This window comes from Alosa sapidissima, chromosome 9, assembly GCF_018492685.1.
Source record: "Alosa sapidissima isolate fAloSap1 chromosome 9, fAloSap1.pri, whole genome shotgun sequence".
NCBI classification, from domain to species: Eukaryota; Metazoa; Chordata; class Actinopteri; order Clupeiformes; family Clupeidae; genus Alosa; species Alosa sapidissima.
This window is the reverse complement of record NC_055965.1, coordinates 14,894,576-14,908,612: the sequence shown is the minus strand read 5'-3', so window position 1 is coordinate 14,908,612 and position 14,037 is coordinate 14,894,576. Positions and strand designations below refer to the sequence as shown.

Here is a 14,037-nt window from a genome sequence, read left to right as displayed (position 1 = left end):
GGTGGGCATGTAACCCCACATGGATAGCATGGAACCATCTTTTTTTGTTTTGATCTGTAGCCCCCCCGCTGGACTGGACCCCCGAAAGGAGGGTAGGGCAGACACAGTTTTCTGTGAATATCTCGAGAACCGTAGGGTTTAGGAGGACCACATTTTTTTTGTATGTAGATCTTAAGGGGCCATGTCAGCCCATTCCATAACCATTCCAAACTCATTTCATGTATAGCACCACCTAGTTAAAAACAAAAAAGTAAAAATGAGGTGTTGTAATCGCAGGTATCTGTGACCTAACATGGTCAAAACTGCACGAAATTGGAAGTGTAGGATCATTATGACACCCTCTGAATGCACGCCAAGTTTCGTGGGTATTCCGTTCATGGGGGACCATGCAATAAATTAATTTATGTTACTGTGCACCAACTGGCCTGTAGGTGGCCGGACACAGTTTTCTGTGAATATCTCGAGAACCGTAGGGCGGAGGAGGACCACCTTTGTTTTGTATGTTGGTCTTAAGGGGCCATGTCAACCCATCCCATTACCACTTGTGTTGTGTTTATAGTTCCGCAAAAAGAGTGCTGTGCAGTGGATTGTGCCTACAGTTGTGCAAAGCGTGTGTTACAAAATTGCAAACTGAGTGCAAAGCAGTGTTTGTGCTTTTAGTTTCGCAAACTCAGTGAGTGGTTTTGCTATAAGTATTTTAGAAATTGTGCTATAAGGATCACGGTTGTGTTTAAGCATTCAGAAAAAAACTGTAATTGGGGAAAGGTTCCAGTGAGGGCTGGCATAGAAGCAAAGAGGGGGAGTGAGGGCGTATTTGTGCGTGCGTTTTAATGTACAGAATCACATATACAGTAACCTGACTCTCGCCAGATGAATTTTGTTCCGCTTAGCTCCGCCTAGCTTCACTCACATCCATCTGGGACCTCTTCCGTTGAGAGTGATTTCTGCACCAGATTTTATGGTAGAGCCAATCAGGACGCAGGACGGGGAGTTTCGTAGATGTGACGTAGCGTAGAAGCGACTGTGAGACTGTTCTGTATACTTTTGCAAGAGAACTACAATGTTTTGCTGATTGGGTGAGAGGTTTTGCCATTTGTGTGTAGAGTTTTGCAAAAAAAAGCCATAGTTACAAAAAATGTGCTTAAGCAATCAGAAAAAACTGTAATGTACAGAAGCACATATACAGTCCATCTGATCAATAAGTATGTGCCTGGACTCAATTTTATATACTGATCATTTTCTCAACTATTCATTTCTAATGGCCGGTCATTTTTGACCAGGAATACACATGGGTGTTCTAAAGTTAACACTCAAATTGTTATAAAAAGTAACAAAATTTGTTTTGTGTATTCAGATGCCCTGTGTTAACAAAGTCAAGGAACCTCATGGTTGTCAGAATATGCTAACACCATTTTTGAGAGAAAATATGACCTAATACAACAGGAGGGTTCATCATTGATCACCCTCTACCCTTGAACCAGTTATTCCCTGGAGTCAATCTCTTATGAAAACATCACTTTTTAGTACTTTATCAGCACAATATAAGAAATATCAGAAATTACAAGAAATATCTTATATTTCAATATAAGAAATGTGTTAAGAAGTGAAACACAATGTATTTAAGGGACTTTAAAAACAGGACAATATAGCAAAATGACCAAAGTTGTATGACATTGTATTAGGACTTCTTCGGTAATAAGAGTTACTTTGGGTCCAGGAGAGATGGTACAAGATGTTATCTAAACCGATAGATTGCCTACTCATAATGAACAGGCAGAATATAGTCTAAGCCAGTGTGTTAGAAACAGATATCTATTGTAATTTAGTCTTCGTCATATGTCTGCATAAGCAGAATTAACAAACATTGCCACATCACGAATGTTTCCCATAAATTGGTCCTATATTATTTAGACCTATGTGGTATGCATGCGTGTGTTTCGTGTTTGTGAATTGTGTTTCGCAGTGTCCATAAAGCTCCCGATTGGAAAGTACACATTCGCAAAAAACACATTGTAACACGTAAAAGCAGAGACAGAGGCTCATGTCTTGGTCTGTGGTAGGCTACTTCTTTGTCGACGTATTGCGCGGTTTTACTATCATTATGTGCATGTTTTCCTCACACAACTCAGACTGACTGCAACCTCTCCACCTAGAGGTCCGACGATCTCAGTTCGTTGCAAAAGTGATAAAGGGCGACCACAGGCCCCCATATATTCTTTTTTTAACGTGAAGGCTGTGCTCTTCACAACAGACATCGTCTTGTTGGTAAATATCGTGTCGTTACTCATATTTCTAACAAAGAAGTGTGTGAAGAAAACACAAGTGATCTCTTCGCCACAGAAAGGCCGGGACAGCTCTCACTCTGCTGAGACTAAATGGTTCTCATGTTCATTTTATTAAGTCCTGCCCACCGGCTTTGGCAGTCATTAACTCTCTCAGATCTCCCGAGTAGTCTGTGCGTGAAAACTAAACGATACAATGGCAGAAACTGCTCCAGCTCCCGCTGCGGCCCCAGCAAAGCCCCCTAAGAAGAAGGCGCCCCGACCCAAGAAAACTGGCCCAAGTGTGGGCGAGCTCGTCGTCAAGGCCATCTCTGCTTCAAAAGAGAAGAAAGGAGTCTCTCTGGCTGCGCTGAAGAAAGCACTGGCGGCAGGTGGGTACGATGTGGAGAAGAACAACGCTCGTGTCAAACTGGCCATCAAGAGTTTGGTCACCAAGGGAACTCTAGTCCAGACTAAAGGGACCGGCGCGTCCGGCTCGTTCAAGCTGGACAAGAAACAGGCAGTGGAAAAGAAGCCGGTAAAGAAGGCAGCTCCTAAAGCAAAGAAGCCTGCAGCGAAGAAACCGGCCGCGGCAAAGAAGCCCAAGAAGGCAGCAGCCAAGAAGCCTACGGCCGCCAAAAAGTCTCCGAAGAAAGCAGCCAAGAAGCCCGCCACACCGAAAAAGGCAACGAAGAGCCCGAAGAAAGCCAAGAAGCCCGCTGCCCCCAAGAAGGCAGCAAAGAGCCCCAAGAAAGCAAAGGCAGCGAAACCCAAGGTGGCTAAGCCTAAAGCTGCCAAACCCAAAAAGGCTGCACCCAAGAAGAAGTAAATGTTAGCGCATTATGTCTTTTTCACCATGTACAAAAATGCTCTTTTAAGAGCCACCCAAACAATCTGAATGCTTTTATTCCGTCAGTGCCTGCTGGTAGGCAGAACGAATTTTGTTTCCGAATACACCATCATACTCAGCTCCTTCTGCTTTGTTCACTATAGCAATTATATACAAGTACTAGTTAGCTCAACTTAACCCCAGCCTTGGTGGCTCATCTAACCCCACACCCACCATTTTGATAGAAAATGCTTCTCACAATAAACCAAGGTAACATTCGTGATTTTGTGTAGCCCTCACATCAGAGACTACGAGGGGACCCATTGAGGTGTAATGCATCCGAATGTTCTATTCATGTTTTCTCTAAATAACCCCAACTCTGGACATGAATGGAATCCACTTGGAGAGCAAAAATCATATTTCACGTTTTTTTTTACCACATTTGCCATGTGCTGTACCTTTCCACGGATTGTAAGGAATGATTCCCTCTTCCGTAAAATGGTGTCATATGATACAATGTGTTTACGGTTTCCTAGAAAAAGGAGTGGCTCATCTATGCCTAATGGGTTGTGTATGCAATTTTAAAATACATATTAGGTGATTTATTACGGTAACACAACATGACTTATATCTAATGCAACAGGTGCATCCGAACATGAAACAAAGTATCCAAAAACTTGCAATACAACAATTTCAGCTTGTTACATTGTAGTAGCCAGTACCACTGGCAAATGTGTATCCCAGGCCGCCTCGTTGGTTTACTGGGTATTAAGTTGAACCTCTGAAAACTTGGCTGTAACTTTACCTGGGATTATTACTTCTCTACTATGCCATGCGTTAACTTTTTTGTGATTGAGCTGCTGGGCTAAAATGAAGGTGGAAGTGTTATGCGCGCCAAATAGATTTCAAAATGATGTCACGCAACGAACTACACGTTGATTGGCTCTCAGCATTTTGTTCTCATCCACTGAGGCACGGAGTAGCACCGCGCTGGTGTGGCATAATAAGACATGCCTTTCCGCCGCTTAGCATTTGAGTATTCAGACGAACTCTCAAAACTTGCTGAAAAATGAGCGGTAGAGGCAAAACCGGCGGGTTAGTCCGTGTTTAGACCTAACTAGTTTAAAAAAAAATTGCTTTACAATGGACACACCACGCACAGATAGGCGAGTTTTTTGGTGTCGTTTGGTCTTTAAAGGTGGAGGTGAAGCACCAAATAGAGAGTATGTTGGGGATAATCTTCTCTTTGCTTCTCAATGGATGGCAACTTCAGATGTAGTATCCTTCATAGCTCTTCCAAATCGCAAAGAATACGAGCTAGTTTTTGTGAATGATTTGGCATTTAAACGTTTCAATGATTTCTACGAAGTAAATTCAAAACGAGATATCTGGCAAGATTGGGAATTAATAACATCACATAATGTCAACGAAAAAGTAATCGTAGTAAAATTTTGGACTGGGAGAATCTTCGACGCTGATGTAGAAGTTTTCTTACATCGATATTGTTCTTCGGTTACTTTATTCGAAAAACCTGTTGATAAATATGGAATCTGGTACGGAGTACAAAGGTACAAAGTGCAACTAAAAAAGACGCAGTTTGGAGTGCAATCCGAGCTACCTACATCGATCTCATTAGGTCCACACCATGGACGAATCTTTTATAATGGTCAAGTCGAAAGGTGTTTCACCTGTAACTCCACTGAACATCAGTATAAGGAATGTCCAACAGTGAAATGCTGGAGATGCGGTCAGTGCGGGCATAAAGCTAACAGTTGCGTCAGTGAAAGTACTTGCACTTTGTGCGGCGAGAAAAACCACACGTACTTCAAGTGCCCTAAATCATATGTTAATCTTTTTAAAAAGCCTAAGCCAAACCCGGCGCCTTTTCCACCACAACCAAACCCGGCGCATAGTCCACCGCAAACAACTGAGACTGGTGAACCTAATGAAAAACAACTAGAAAACCAAACTAATGAGAACCAGGGTGTACAGGCATTACAGGAAGAAAAATTTGAAAGTGCTAGTGAGTCGAGTTTTGGGGCTGATAATGTCGCCGAGGAATCTGATGAATCTGAGAGTGAAAGTGAATCTACAGAAGAATCTGAAGATGAACCTGAGGAGGACGAATCTGAGGAAGAATCGGAGAGTAGTGATCTTATTGACCTAGAGACTTCTTTGGCGAAGGACAATCAGGTGAACGAAGTTCAACAGGGACAGGTAAAAGTAGAGAACGCACCTACAAAAAGCTCACAAGAAAAAGTATATGATGCGGAGTTCCCTCCTTTACAAATAAGCCCACCAAGTAACTCCAGAATCTCTGATAAAGTAAAGAAGAGACAATTATCCCTAACACCACCACAAAGTAAAAAAAAGAAAGATCAACCTAGTCCGGATGATAGGCCAAAGTCTAACTAATTATTATTATTTATTTTTTTTGTTTGCTTGTTTTTTCCTTCTCAATGTTTTTATTATCTTACAATGTACGTGGAGTTAAGTCATTGGAAAACATGAAAAAGAAGATGCAATTACTCAAGCAACAAAACATTGACATTTCCTGTTTACAAGAATTACGAATAACTAATGATAAAGACATTCAGGATATGCAAAATCAATGGTCACATGGACATTGCATCATTTCATATGGCGAAGACAAAGCGGACGGTGTAGGAATTCTTTTAAAATCAAAGAGTTTTGCTGTTTTAAAAGTGAGACAAATCATTCCAGGAAGACTTATCTTAGTAGATTTGTTTTTTAAAGGGAAAAAAATTCGAGTGATTAATATATACTCTCCACCCGACAGGCATAAAAAAATTTCGATCTTTAGAAAATTGCAAACACTTTGTATGGTGGGCTACAATGTTTTCGTGTGTGGTGATTTTAATACAGTAACAGAAGAAAATGACAGAGTAGCTATAAAACCTTTTAAGTTAACAAGAGAAGGGAAAATCCTCCGAGATATATGTAAAAACATGAACCTGAAAGACTGTTATCGTGTAATTTTTCCTACACAGGTAGGTTACACGAGAATAGATTCGAATACTAAAACTCGGATCGACCGAATTTATGTGTCGAGCCAAGTTTTTGTTAAGTCTTATGAGACAAAATACATCGTAGATTCGGATCATTTAGCTGTAATCACCCAATGTGAAATTGAGAAACGAAACTCTCAGAGATTATGGAGGTTAAATACTCGATACTTAAAGGAATATTCAGTCGTCGATGCTCTTCAGAAGGAATTTCAAAACCTGGAAAACTTACGTCCTCTCTGGAAATCAGAATGTAGTTTTTGGGAATCAGTCAAAACTCGTCTACGGATTTTTTTTCGTTCCAAGTGTAAAGCTTTAAACCAAGAAAAAGAAAGTCAATATCGAGACCTAACAAGAAAATATATTGAACTAAAACTAGCCAAGGATAATGAACATGAACTGGAAAAACTAAAGAAGAAATTGGATGTATTCAATGAAGAATCAAAAACGAACTTGAAACTTTATAGTGGCCACGTTTATGAATCTACCCCAACCATTCATTCCTTATTGGATAGTTTTAAAAAGAGAAAAGAAGAAACCTGGATTGAAAAAAATCAAAACTGCAAATGGTTATGTCCATCTAATTGACGAAATCATATCTGAAACAAAGGCCCAGCTAGAAGACATGTACAGCTCAATCACCATCAACAGAGATGAAATTAATCATTTTTTAGGAAGTAGAACCATCAAGAATAACCATCTGCAGGAGCAAATTGCAAACCCGATATCTTCTGGTGAGGTAGAAAATGCAATCAACTGCCTGAATAAAGGTAAGACTCCTGGACCGGATGGGTTTCCGGTAGAATTTTACCAAATGTCTAATTCCACACTGGCAGAAATCCTCAAGAAAGTCTTCAACGAAGGTATCGAATCAGGACATTTTCACCAATCTTTCTATCATGGCACTATGTCCCTCCTGTATAAGAAAGGGGACAAGTCTGATATTAACAATTATAGGCATTTAACAATTATGAATGTTGACTACAAGATTTTTGCGAAAATATTAATGAAAAGGCTTGAACCCTTATTACAAGAAATTGAAAAAGAACAAACATGTGCAATTAAGGGCCGAAATATATGGGATAATCTAAGCACCCTGAGAGAACTTTGCGATGGGAGATCAATCATAGGTTTTTATATTGTGGGTTTAGACCAAAAAAAGGCTTTTGACTTTATATCAAGAGAATACGTGTGGAAAGTGTTAGAATGGTTTGGTCTTCCTGACAGTTTTATTAGTCTTATTAAACTTCTGTACAATACATCAATAGTACAAGCTAAAGTGAATGGTGAATTAACAGACCCCTTTCTAGTTAATAGAGGAGTGAAACGAGGATGCCCACCGGTTTTGCCTCTGCCGCTCATTTTTCAGTAGGTGTTGAGAGTTCGTCTGAATACTCAAATGCAAAGTTGTGGCAAGGCAAGTCTATTTATCCCACAGCGCCACGGTGCTACTCCGTGCCTCACTGGATGAGAACACAAAGGTGAGAGCCAATCAACGTGTAGTTCATTGCATGACGTCATTTTGAAATCTATTTGGCGCGTATAACACTTCCACCTTCCTTTTATACCGTTAGTTTAATCATAAAAAAGAAAACGTATAGCAAATTCGAGAAGTAGTTTCCAGATGTTCAACGTATAATACCCAGTAAACTAGCGAGACGTCCTGAGATATTTTGGCACATTTGGTACTTGTAGTACTTTGTTTCATGTTTGGATGCATCTGTTGCATTAGATAGAAGTTATGACGTGTTACCGTAATAAATTGTAATAAATAAAATTGTATACACGACCCAACAGGCATAGGAGTAAGATGAAACACCCCTAGGAAACCAACACGTTTTATCATGTGACAGCAATTTATAATTTTTATAATCTGTGGAAAGGTACAGCACATGGCAAATGTGATAAAATATATATATATAAACACACATATATGTGTGAAGATATGATTTTTTGCTCTCCAATTGGATTCCATTCATGTCCAGAGGTGATTTAGAGAAACGTGAATAGAACAACATGCAGATGCATTACACCCTTAAGCTAGGATGTGAGGCCTACACAGAATCATGAATGTTACCCTTGGTTTGTTGTGAGAAGCATGTTCTTTCAAGGTGGTGGTTGTGGAGTTAGACCTGAGACTTTCTAATGTGGAGACACAGCACTCAACAAATACTCCATAGAAATGCATGGGGCTAGTTTGTCACGCCAATATGGCTGTTGTCTACACATATCCCACCCCTTCCTCGGCAAAACGTCGACATGTGAATACATTGAGCCAATCATGTGGTGTGATGTGAATACATTGAGCCAATCATGTGTTGTGATCTCGCCGCTGGAGCAAGATTGGTGTCGTGAAGCCTTGCGCACGCGCATTTTTGCCGAAATGGATGCCCAACGAGTGCCCAAAAAGCGTTGTCAAATGGCCACCGAGTGGAGGGACTTGCCTAAAAGGACTTTGGTTAGACAAAGTCCAAAATCAACAGACTGGAATGGAATTGATATGACAATAGTAAAAAAAGTTATTATTAATATAGCAGATCCCTTAGCACATATCTGTAACCTTTCACTTAAAACGGGCTCCTTCCCAACCAAAATGAAAACTGCTAAGGTAATTCCGATCTTCAAAGAAGGTGAAAAAAATCTCTACAATAACTACAGACCAGTTTCCCTGCTCTACCAGTTTTCAAAAATTTTGAGGGAACCTCAAACAGTTGTTGGAGGTTGTCTCTACTGAGTTAACCAAGTTGAAATTGTGGTTTGATATAAATAGATTATCACTCAATGTAAAGAAAACCAAATTTATGGTTTTTGGCAAATGTAACACAATGTGATTATAATTTAAGAGGGAGATTGAAACTGAGGCAACCAACGGTACACTCTACACTCAAAAGCATGTGTCTGTGGGGTGAAGTTGTGGAACAACTTACCAGATAGGATCAAAGATTGCAAACATATTGCACAGTTTAAAAAGCATCTTAAATTATACACAATAGCAAAATATGAGATGTGTGAAAATATTCAGTGATGGAAATGACAAGTAGTTTAATATCTTAAATTGTGCTCGTTGGGGGCTGTGTATGTATATGTGTATGTATAATATGCATGCAGGCATGCATGCATGGCCTTTAATGAGTACAATTATATATTGTGTGTGTGTGTGTGTGTGTGTATGTATGGGTGTATGTATATATGATGAACATAGGAGTGATTTTAATCTTCAACGTAATATATATTATTTGTGAATATAAATAAACATAGGAGGTATGATTGTTAAATGTGCAAGTATAAGATAAAGGTTTGCAAATATATATATATATATATGTAAATACTAAACGTTGATGATAAAAGATTAATTTAACTGAAAGATGGTGGTAGAGACCTACAGGCTTTTGCTTCCCTCTACTCCTTTTTTTTGAACAAAATGTGACGTTTCATTTTTATTTTGTTGTCTATGTCTATGTTGATTCTTAAATATTTTAATTGTTAATGTCTACATGTTCAAGAAAATAAATGTTCCAAACCAAAACCAAACCAAATCCTTTTAGGCAAGTCCCTCCACTCGGTGGCCATAGTGCAACGCTTTTTGGGCACTCATCTGGCATCCTATTCAGCAGAAATGTGCGTGCGCAAGGCTTCACGACACCAATCTTGCTGCAGTTGCAAGTTCACAACACATGATTGGGAAGATGTCTTCACAACACACCATATTGACTCAATGTATTCACATCACACCACATGATTGGCTCAATGTATTCACATGGACGTTTTGCCAAAGTCCCTTTAGGCAAGTCCCTCCACTCGGCGGCCATTTGACAACGCTTTTTGGGCACTCGTCCTATAGCGCGGGAATGATGCCAAAAACCTCCCTTCCTACCAACCGGTGGATCCATCAAACGTCATGTCAAACGCCTACACGCACGTTCATTGCTTTATCATGCAACAACAAATGTGTAGCTACCTCTCTATGCGGAGGTTTTGGAGGTTTTTCGGAGGTTTTGTTTTTGGTGCATTTTGTCTGTTTGTCTAAAATCTAAGACAGTAGAAAATTATGCTTAGACTTGTCTTTAAACATAATTTTCTACCGTCTTAGATTTTAGTTTCACATTGCAAGTAACGCTTAACATGACCAATAGGGCTACAAATTGTGGTTAACTGGTGTCTGTAGCATATTGCGAGTAGTTGTGACCCAAGCCTAAAGCCAAATTGAAATAAATGCGAATTTATGATAAGCCTGTCAGTTCGACTGGCGACCCACAGTTGGATAAGCAGGTTCCCCCGAGCAGTCTGCATTGCTACACTGAGGGCTTCTCTGTCTGCTGATGTTTTGCTCAAAGGTCCAGGCGGTCCACATATAGCCTTCATGCCATTTCAGCTGAAAACACTTTTCATTTGTTAGCCTACTTAATAAATGTATCTTTATTAGTGTCAACATTACAGTATTTAGGCTATGTTAATCTCAAGCCACTCTTGCAGTACAGCACAGCAAAATCTGTTCAAATTGCAGTCCGAGGGATATTGTCCAAAGAACGTTGTTAAACTTAGCCTATAGGCTTGGATACATAATCACATATTTGGAGATGATTTGAAGTGGGCTCATATGCTTCCATAACGTATTGATGTAAGAAAGAGAACATGTGGTAAGGCCAGCCTATGGCATTTCTCATATCTCGCAGATAATTGGTAGTCCTGTTTTGCAGATGGTTATTACGCATAATAGTTTAAGCAACAATAGCAATAGCTTGTCACTAATAACGACACAAATAGACTAATGAAGTTTCAACAGTGTACAGTTTTCCTACATATACGTATTCATGTTCCAACACAAGCCTACATGTATCCATCATGTTCCAACAGAATAAGTACATGTTGCACCAATTCTGGGCACATGTTGGATACGTGTAGGTTCATGTAGGTATATGTAGGCTGCTTATAAAAAGGCAATTATTCTGATACATGTAAGTAAGGCGGGTGGTATGACGTTCGGTTGGTCGATCGGTTGGTTGATCAGATGGACGGTCGGAAGGTTTTAGGCACGATTCCCGCACCATACTCGCCGGGCATCCATTTCGATAGAAATGCGCGTGCGCAAGGCTTCACGACACCAATCTTGCTCCAGCGGCGAGATCACAATATATGATTGGCACGATGTCTTCACATCATACCACATGATTGGCTCAACGTATACACATGTCGACGTTTTGCCGAGGAAGGGGTGGGTGGGATATGTGTAGACAACGGCCATATTGGCGTGACAAACTAGCCCCATGCATTTCTATGGAGTATTTTTTGAGTGCTGTGTCTCCACATTAGAAAGTCTCTGGTTTTGCCGAGAAAGGGGTGGGATATGTGTAGACAACGGCCATATTGGCGTGACAAACTAGCCCCATGCATTTCTATGGAGTATTTTTTGAGTGCTGTGTCTCCACATTAGAAAGTCTCTGGTTTCGTTGAGAGGTGGTAGTGGTGTTTGGCACTATGACCCTCTCTCGCCTGCAAATTAAATCGGTGCAAAACTGGCCGCCACTTACACACTGACAGTGTAAGTGTGGCCTTACTTGCATTCTCACTCAATTTTACTGACTTGCACTAGAAGAAATTGCAATAAAGATTTTTTTTTAATCTTGGTGATAAGTTTATTCACCAGTGTTTTGTTTGCTTTATACCTAAAGCTTTTTTCTTTAAAATCTACCTTCTCAGATCCAGTTATGTCAAAGCACTCGGTTTCGGCTGGCCAGATCGGAACAGCCCTGAATGGGAAGATGCCAGAACTAAGACTGGCAATGTCCAGGAAAAAATGTTAATTAAATATGAGTGTGTTTTCCCAAATGGTGGCGAGTTTTGAAATGTTTCAATGTTTTTTTTTTTCTTAAAAAAAAAATAATGCAGTAAAGTTTGTATTTGAAAAGACGTGGAATTGTGTGTTCTATAGAATGCGTACAAGTATACTGTATATGCAGGCTGTATAAGAAACATAGTTGTGCCACTAATATAAGTGAATGTATCATCATATTAGTGTCATCATATTAGACACATTTGTATCCCTAATGTAAGTGAAAGTGTATACTATGGAAATAAGTACATATATGCATGTATACACATGCGTCTTACGTATTTCACATTTATGTGCATATATGGGAAAATATAGGGCACTTACATGAAAACGGATATTTTTACTATATGTGTATGTGTTTTAAACACATACACATATAGCAAAAATGCCCGTTTTCATGTATATATATATATACATATATATATATATATATATTACTTCATGTAATATATATATGAATTTTGCATATATTGTCATATAGGCAGCAGGCATACTGTACATGGGCACAATATATGTAATTTACATATATTACATTTCTGTATTAATATTCCAACTCTCCACAAAAAAGCAGGCGTATAGAGAGCCGAAGTCACACTCCTTCCGTTAGCCACCATGGGAGGTATGTAAACACTCGAAAAACGCCGAAGAGCCCCGTATAAGAGCCCCGGTGTGATAGGCTGGTTGCGGTCATGTGACACACGCAACCAACCACGTCAGCAACGCCAGTAACGTCAACGCTGGCGTCTGGAGCATGTGTACGTAGAGAGACGAAGTGACACGAACGAACGCCGAAACGCTCAACTAAGAGAGGTTTTGTAATTATAAAAGTAGTATAAAAGTATAATTTTACGCAGGAAAACGGCTGGAAGTAAGTTGATACGTTTTTTTTCCATTTGGTTGCATTTTATGTTTTTTGTTTTGGGTGTTTTTTTATAGTTTCATCAGCCAGGGTTCTTATAATATAGGCCAGGGCCCTTATTGCGCTCGGGGCTCTTACTTTGGGGGACTTTTGCCAGTGACTGCATACACATCTTTGCAATTGCAAAATTTATTCACCTAATATATTAATGTTTTTGTGTTTTTGTTGTTCTTGTTCTTTTGTTGTTTTATAGCTCCATCAGCCATGGCTCTTATAATATAGGCCAGGGCTCTTATTGCACTTGGGGCTCTTACATTTAAGTGATTGCATATGTGTTTTTGTTTTTATAGATTCATCAGCCAGGGATCTTATAATATAGGTTAGGGCTCTTATTAGTTAACACTCTTTTGTAGGTTATGAAGACCTTTGTAATCACACTTGCAGTGTAGCCTGAGTTATTAATGAGAGATTTTATTTGTGCATATTATTACATTTCTAAGGGCTCTATTCTGGGAATTTAGCCAGTGACTGTAGGCTATACAAATCTTTACAATTGCAATTGCAAAGTGCATTCACTTTATATATATATATATATATATATATATATATTATATATCTAATATATATAATGGTCAGACCTTATATGACACAGGATTCCACACAACTTATTGTACTGGTGTAATTCACTGTTAATTGACCTACCTGTTTGTGCTCCTATAGGGGCCAGAATACAATTTAAATGTCAAATTCAGTGGTTCCTCGTTTGTGTCTAAAGATCTGTTATAAAGATCTAGATCTGGTGTCTAAAGATCTGGTTTAAAGATCGGTTCAGCATACTCTTAAGCATACACTTAATTAATGAAAGGGTTGTTTTTGTCTCTAAATCATAACCATAACTATAATGAATATGATTTTTGTGTGGCTTTTTTTCTGTTCCGCTTCATCTTTAAATAATTTATATTCAGCTCTATCTTTGCAACTATGATGCAATTAATAAAACAGTAAAGAGTAAACAGTAAAGTCTGAGAGCAGCAAGAGAAAAGGACCTGCGTTGAAGAAACCAGTCACTGAAGGAGGACAGCCCACTAGGCGGAGCCCAAGAGAGAGCAGCTTCAAGTATGTTGGAGTACATATAGGCTATTTGAGGACTTGACCTGGGTTAATCACATCCAAGCTCAAGTAAACAATGTATCACTTAAGACTTAGGAGGGAGGGGGGCGGGGTGGGGTTGT

The 14,037-nt window shown here is 39.4% G+C and overlaps 1 protein-coding gene across 1 annotated transcript; it reads left to right on the top strand.

Moving 5' to 3' along the window:
* Positions 1–2,478: 2,478 nt before the first annotated feature.
* LOC121718348 (histone H1-like) lies at positions 2,479–3,090 on the top strand. Its single transcript, XM_042103370.1, has one exon. The coding sequence runs from the start codon at positions 2,479–2,481 to the stop codon at positions 3,088–3,090; it is 612 nt and encodes a 203-aa protein (XP_041959304.1).
* The last annotated feature ends 10,947 nt before the right edge of the window (positions 3,091–14,037 follow it).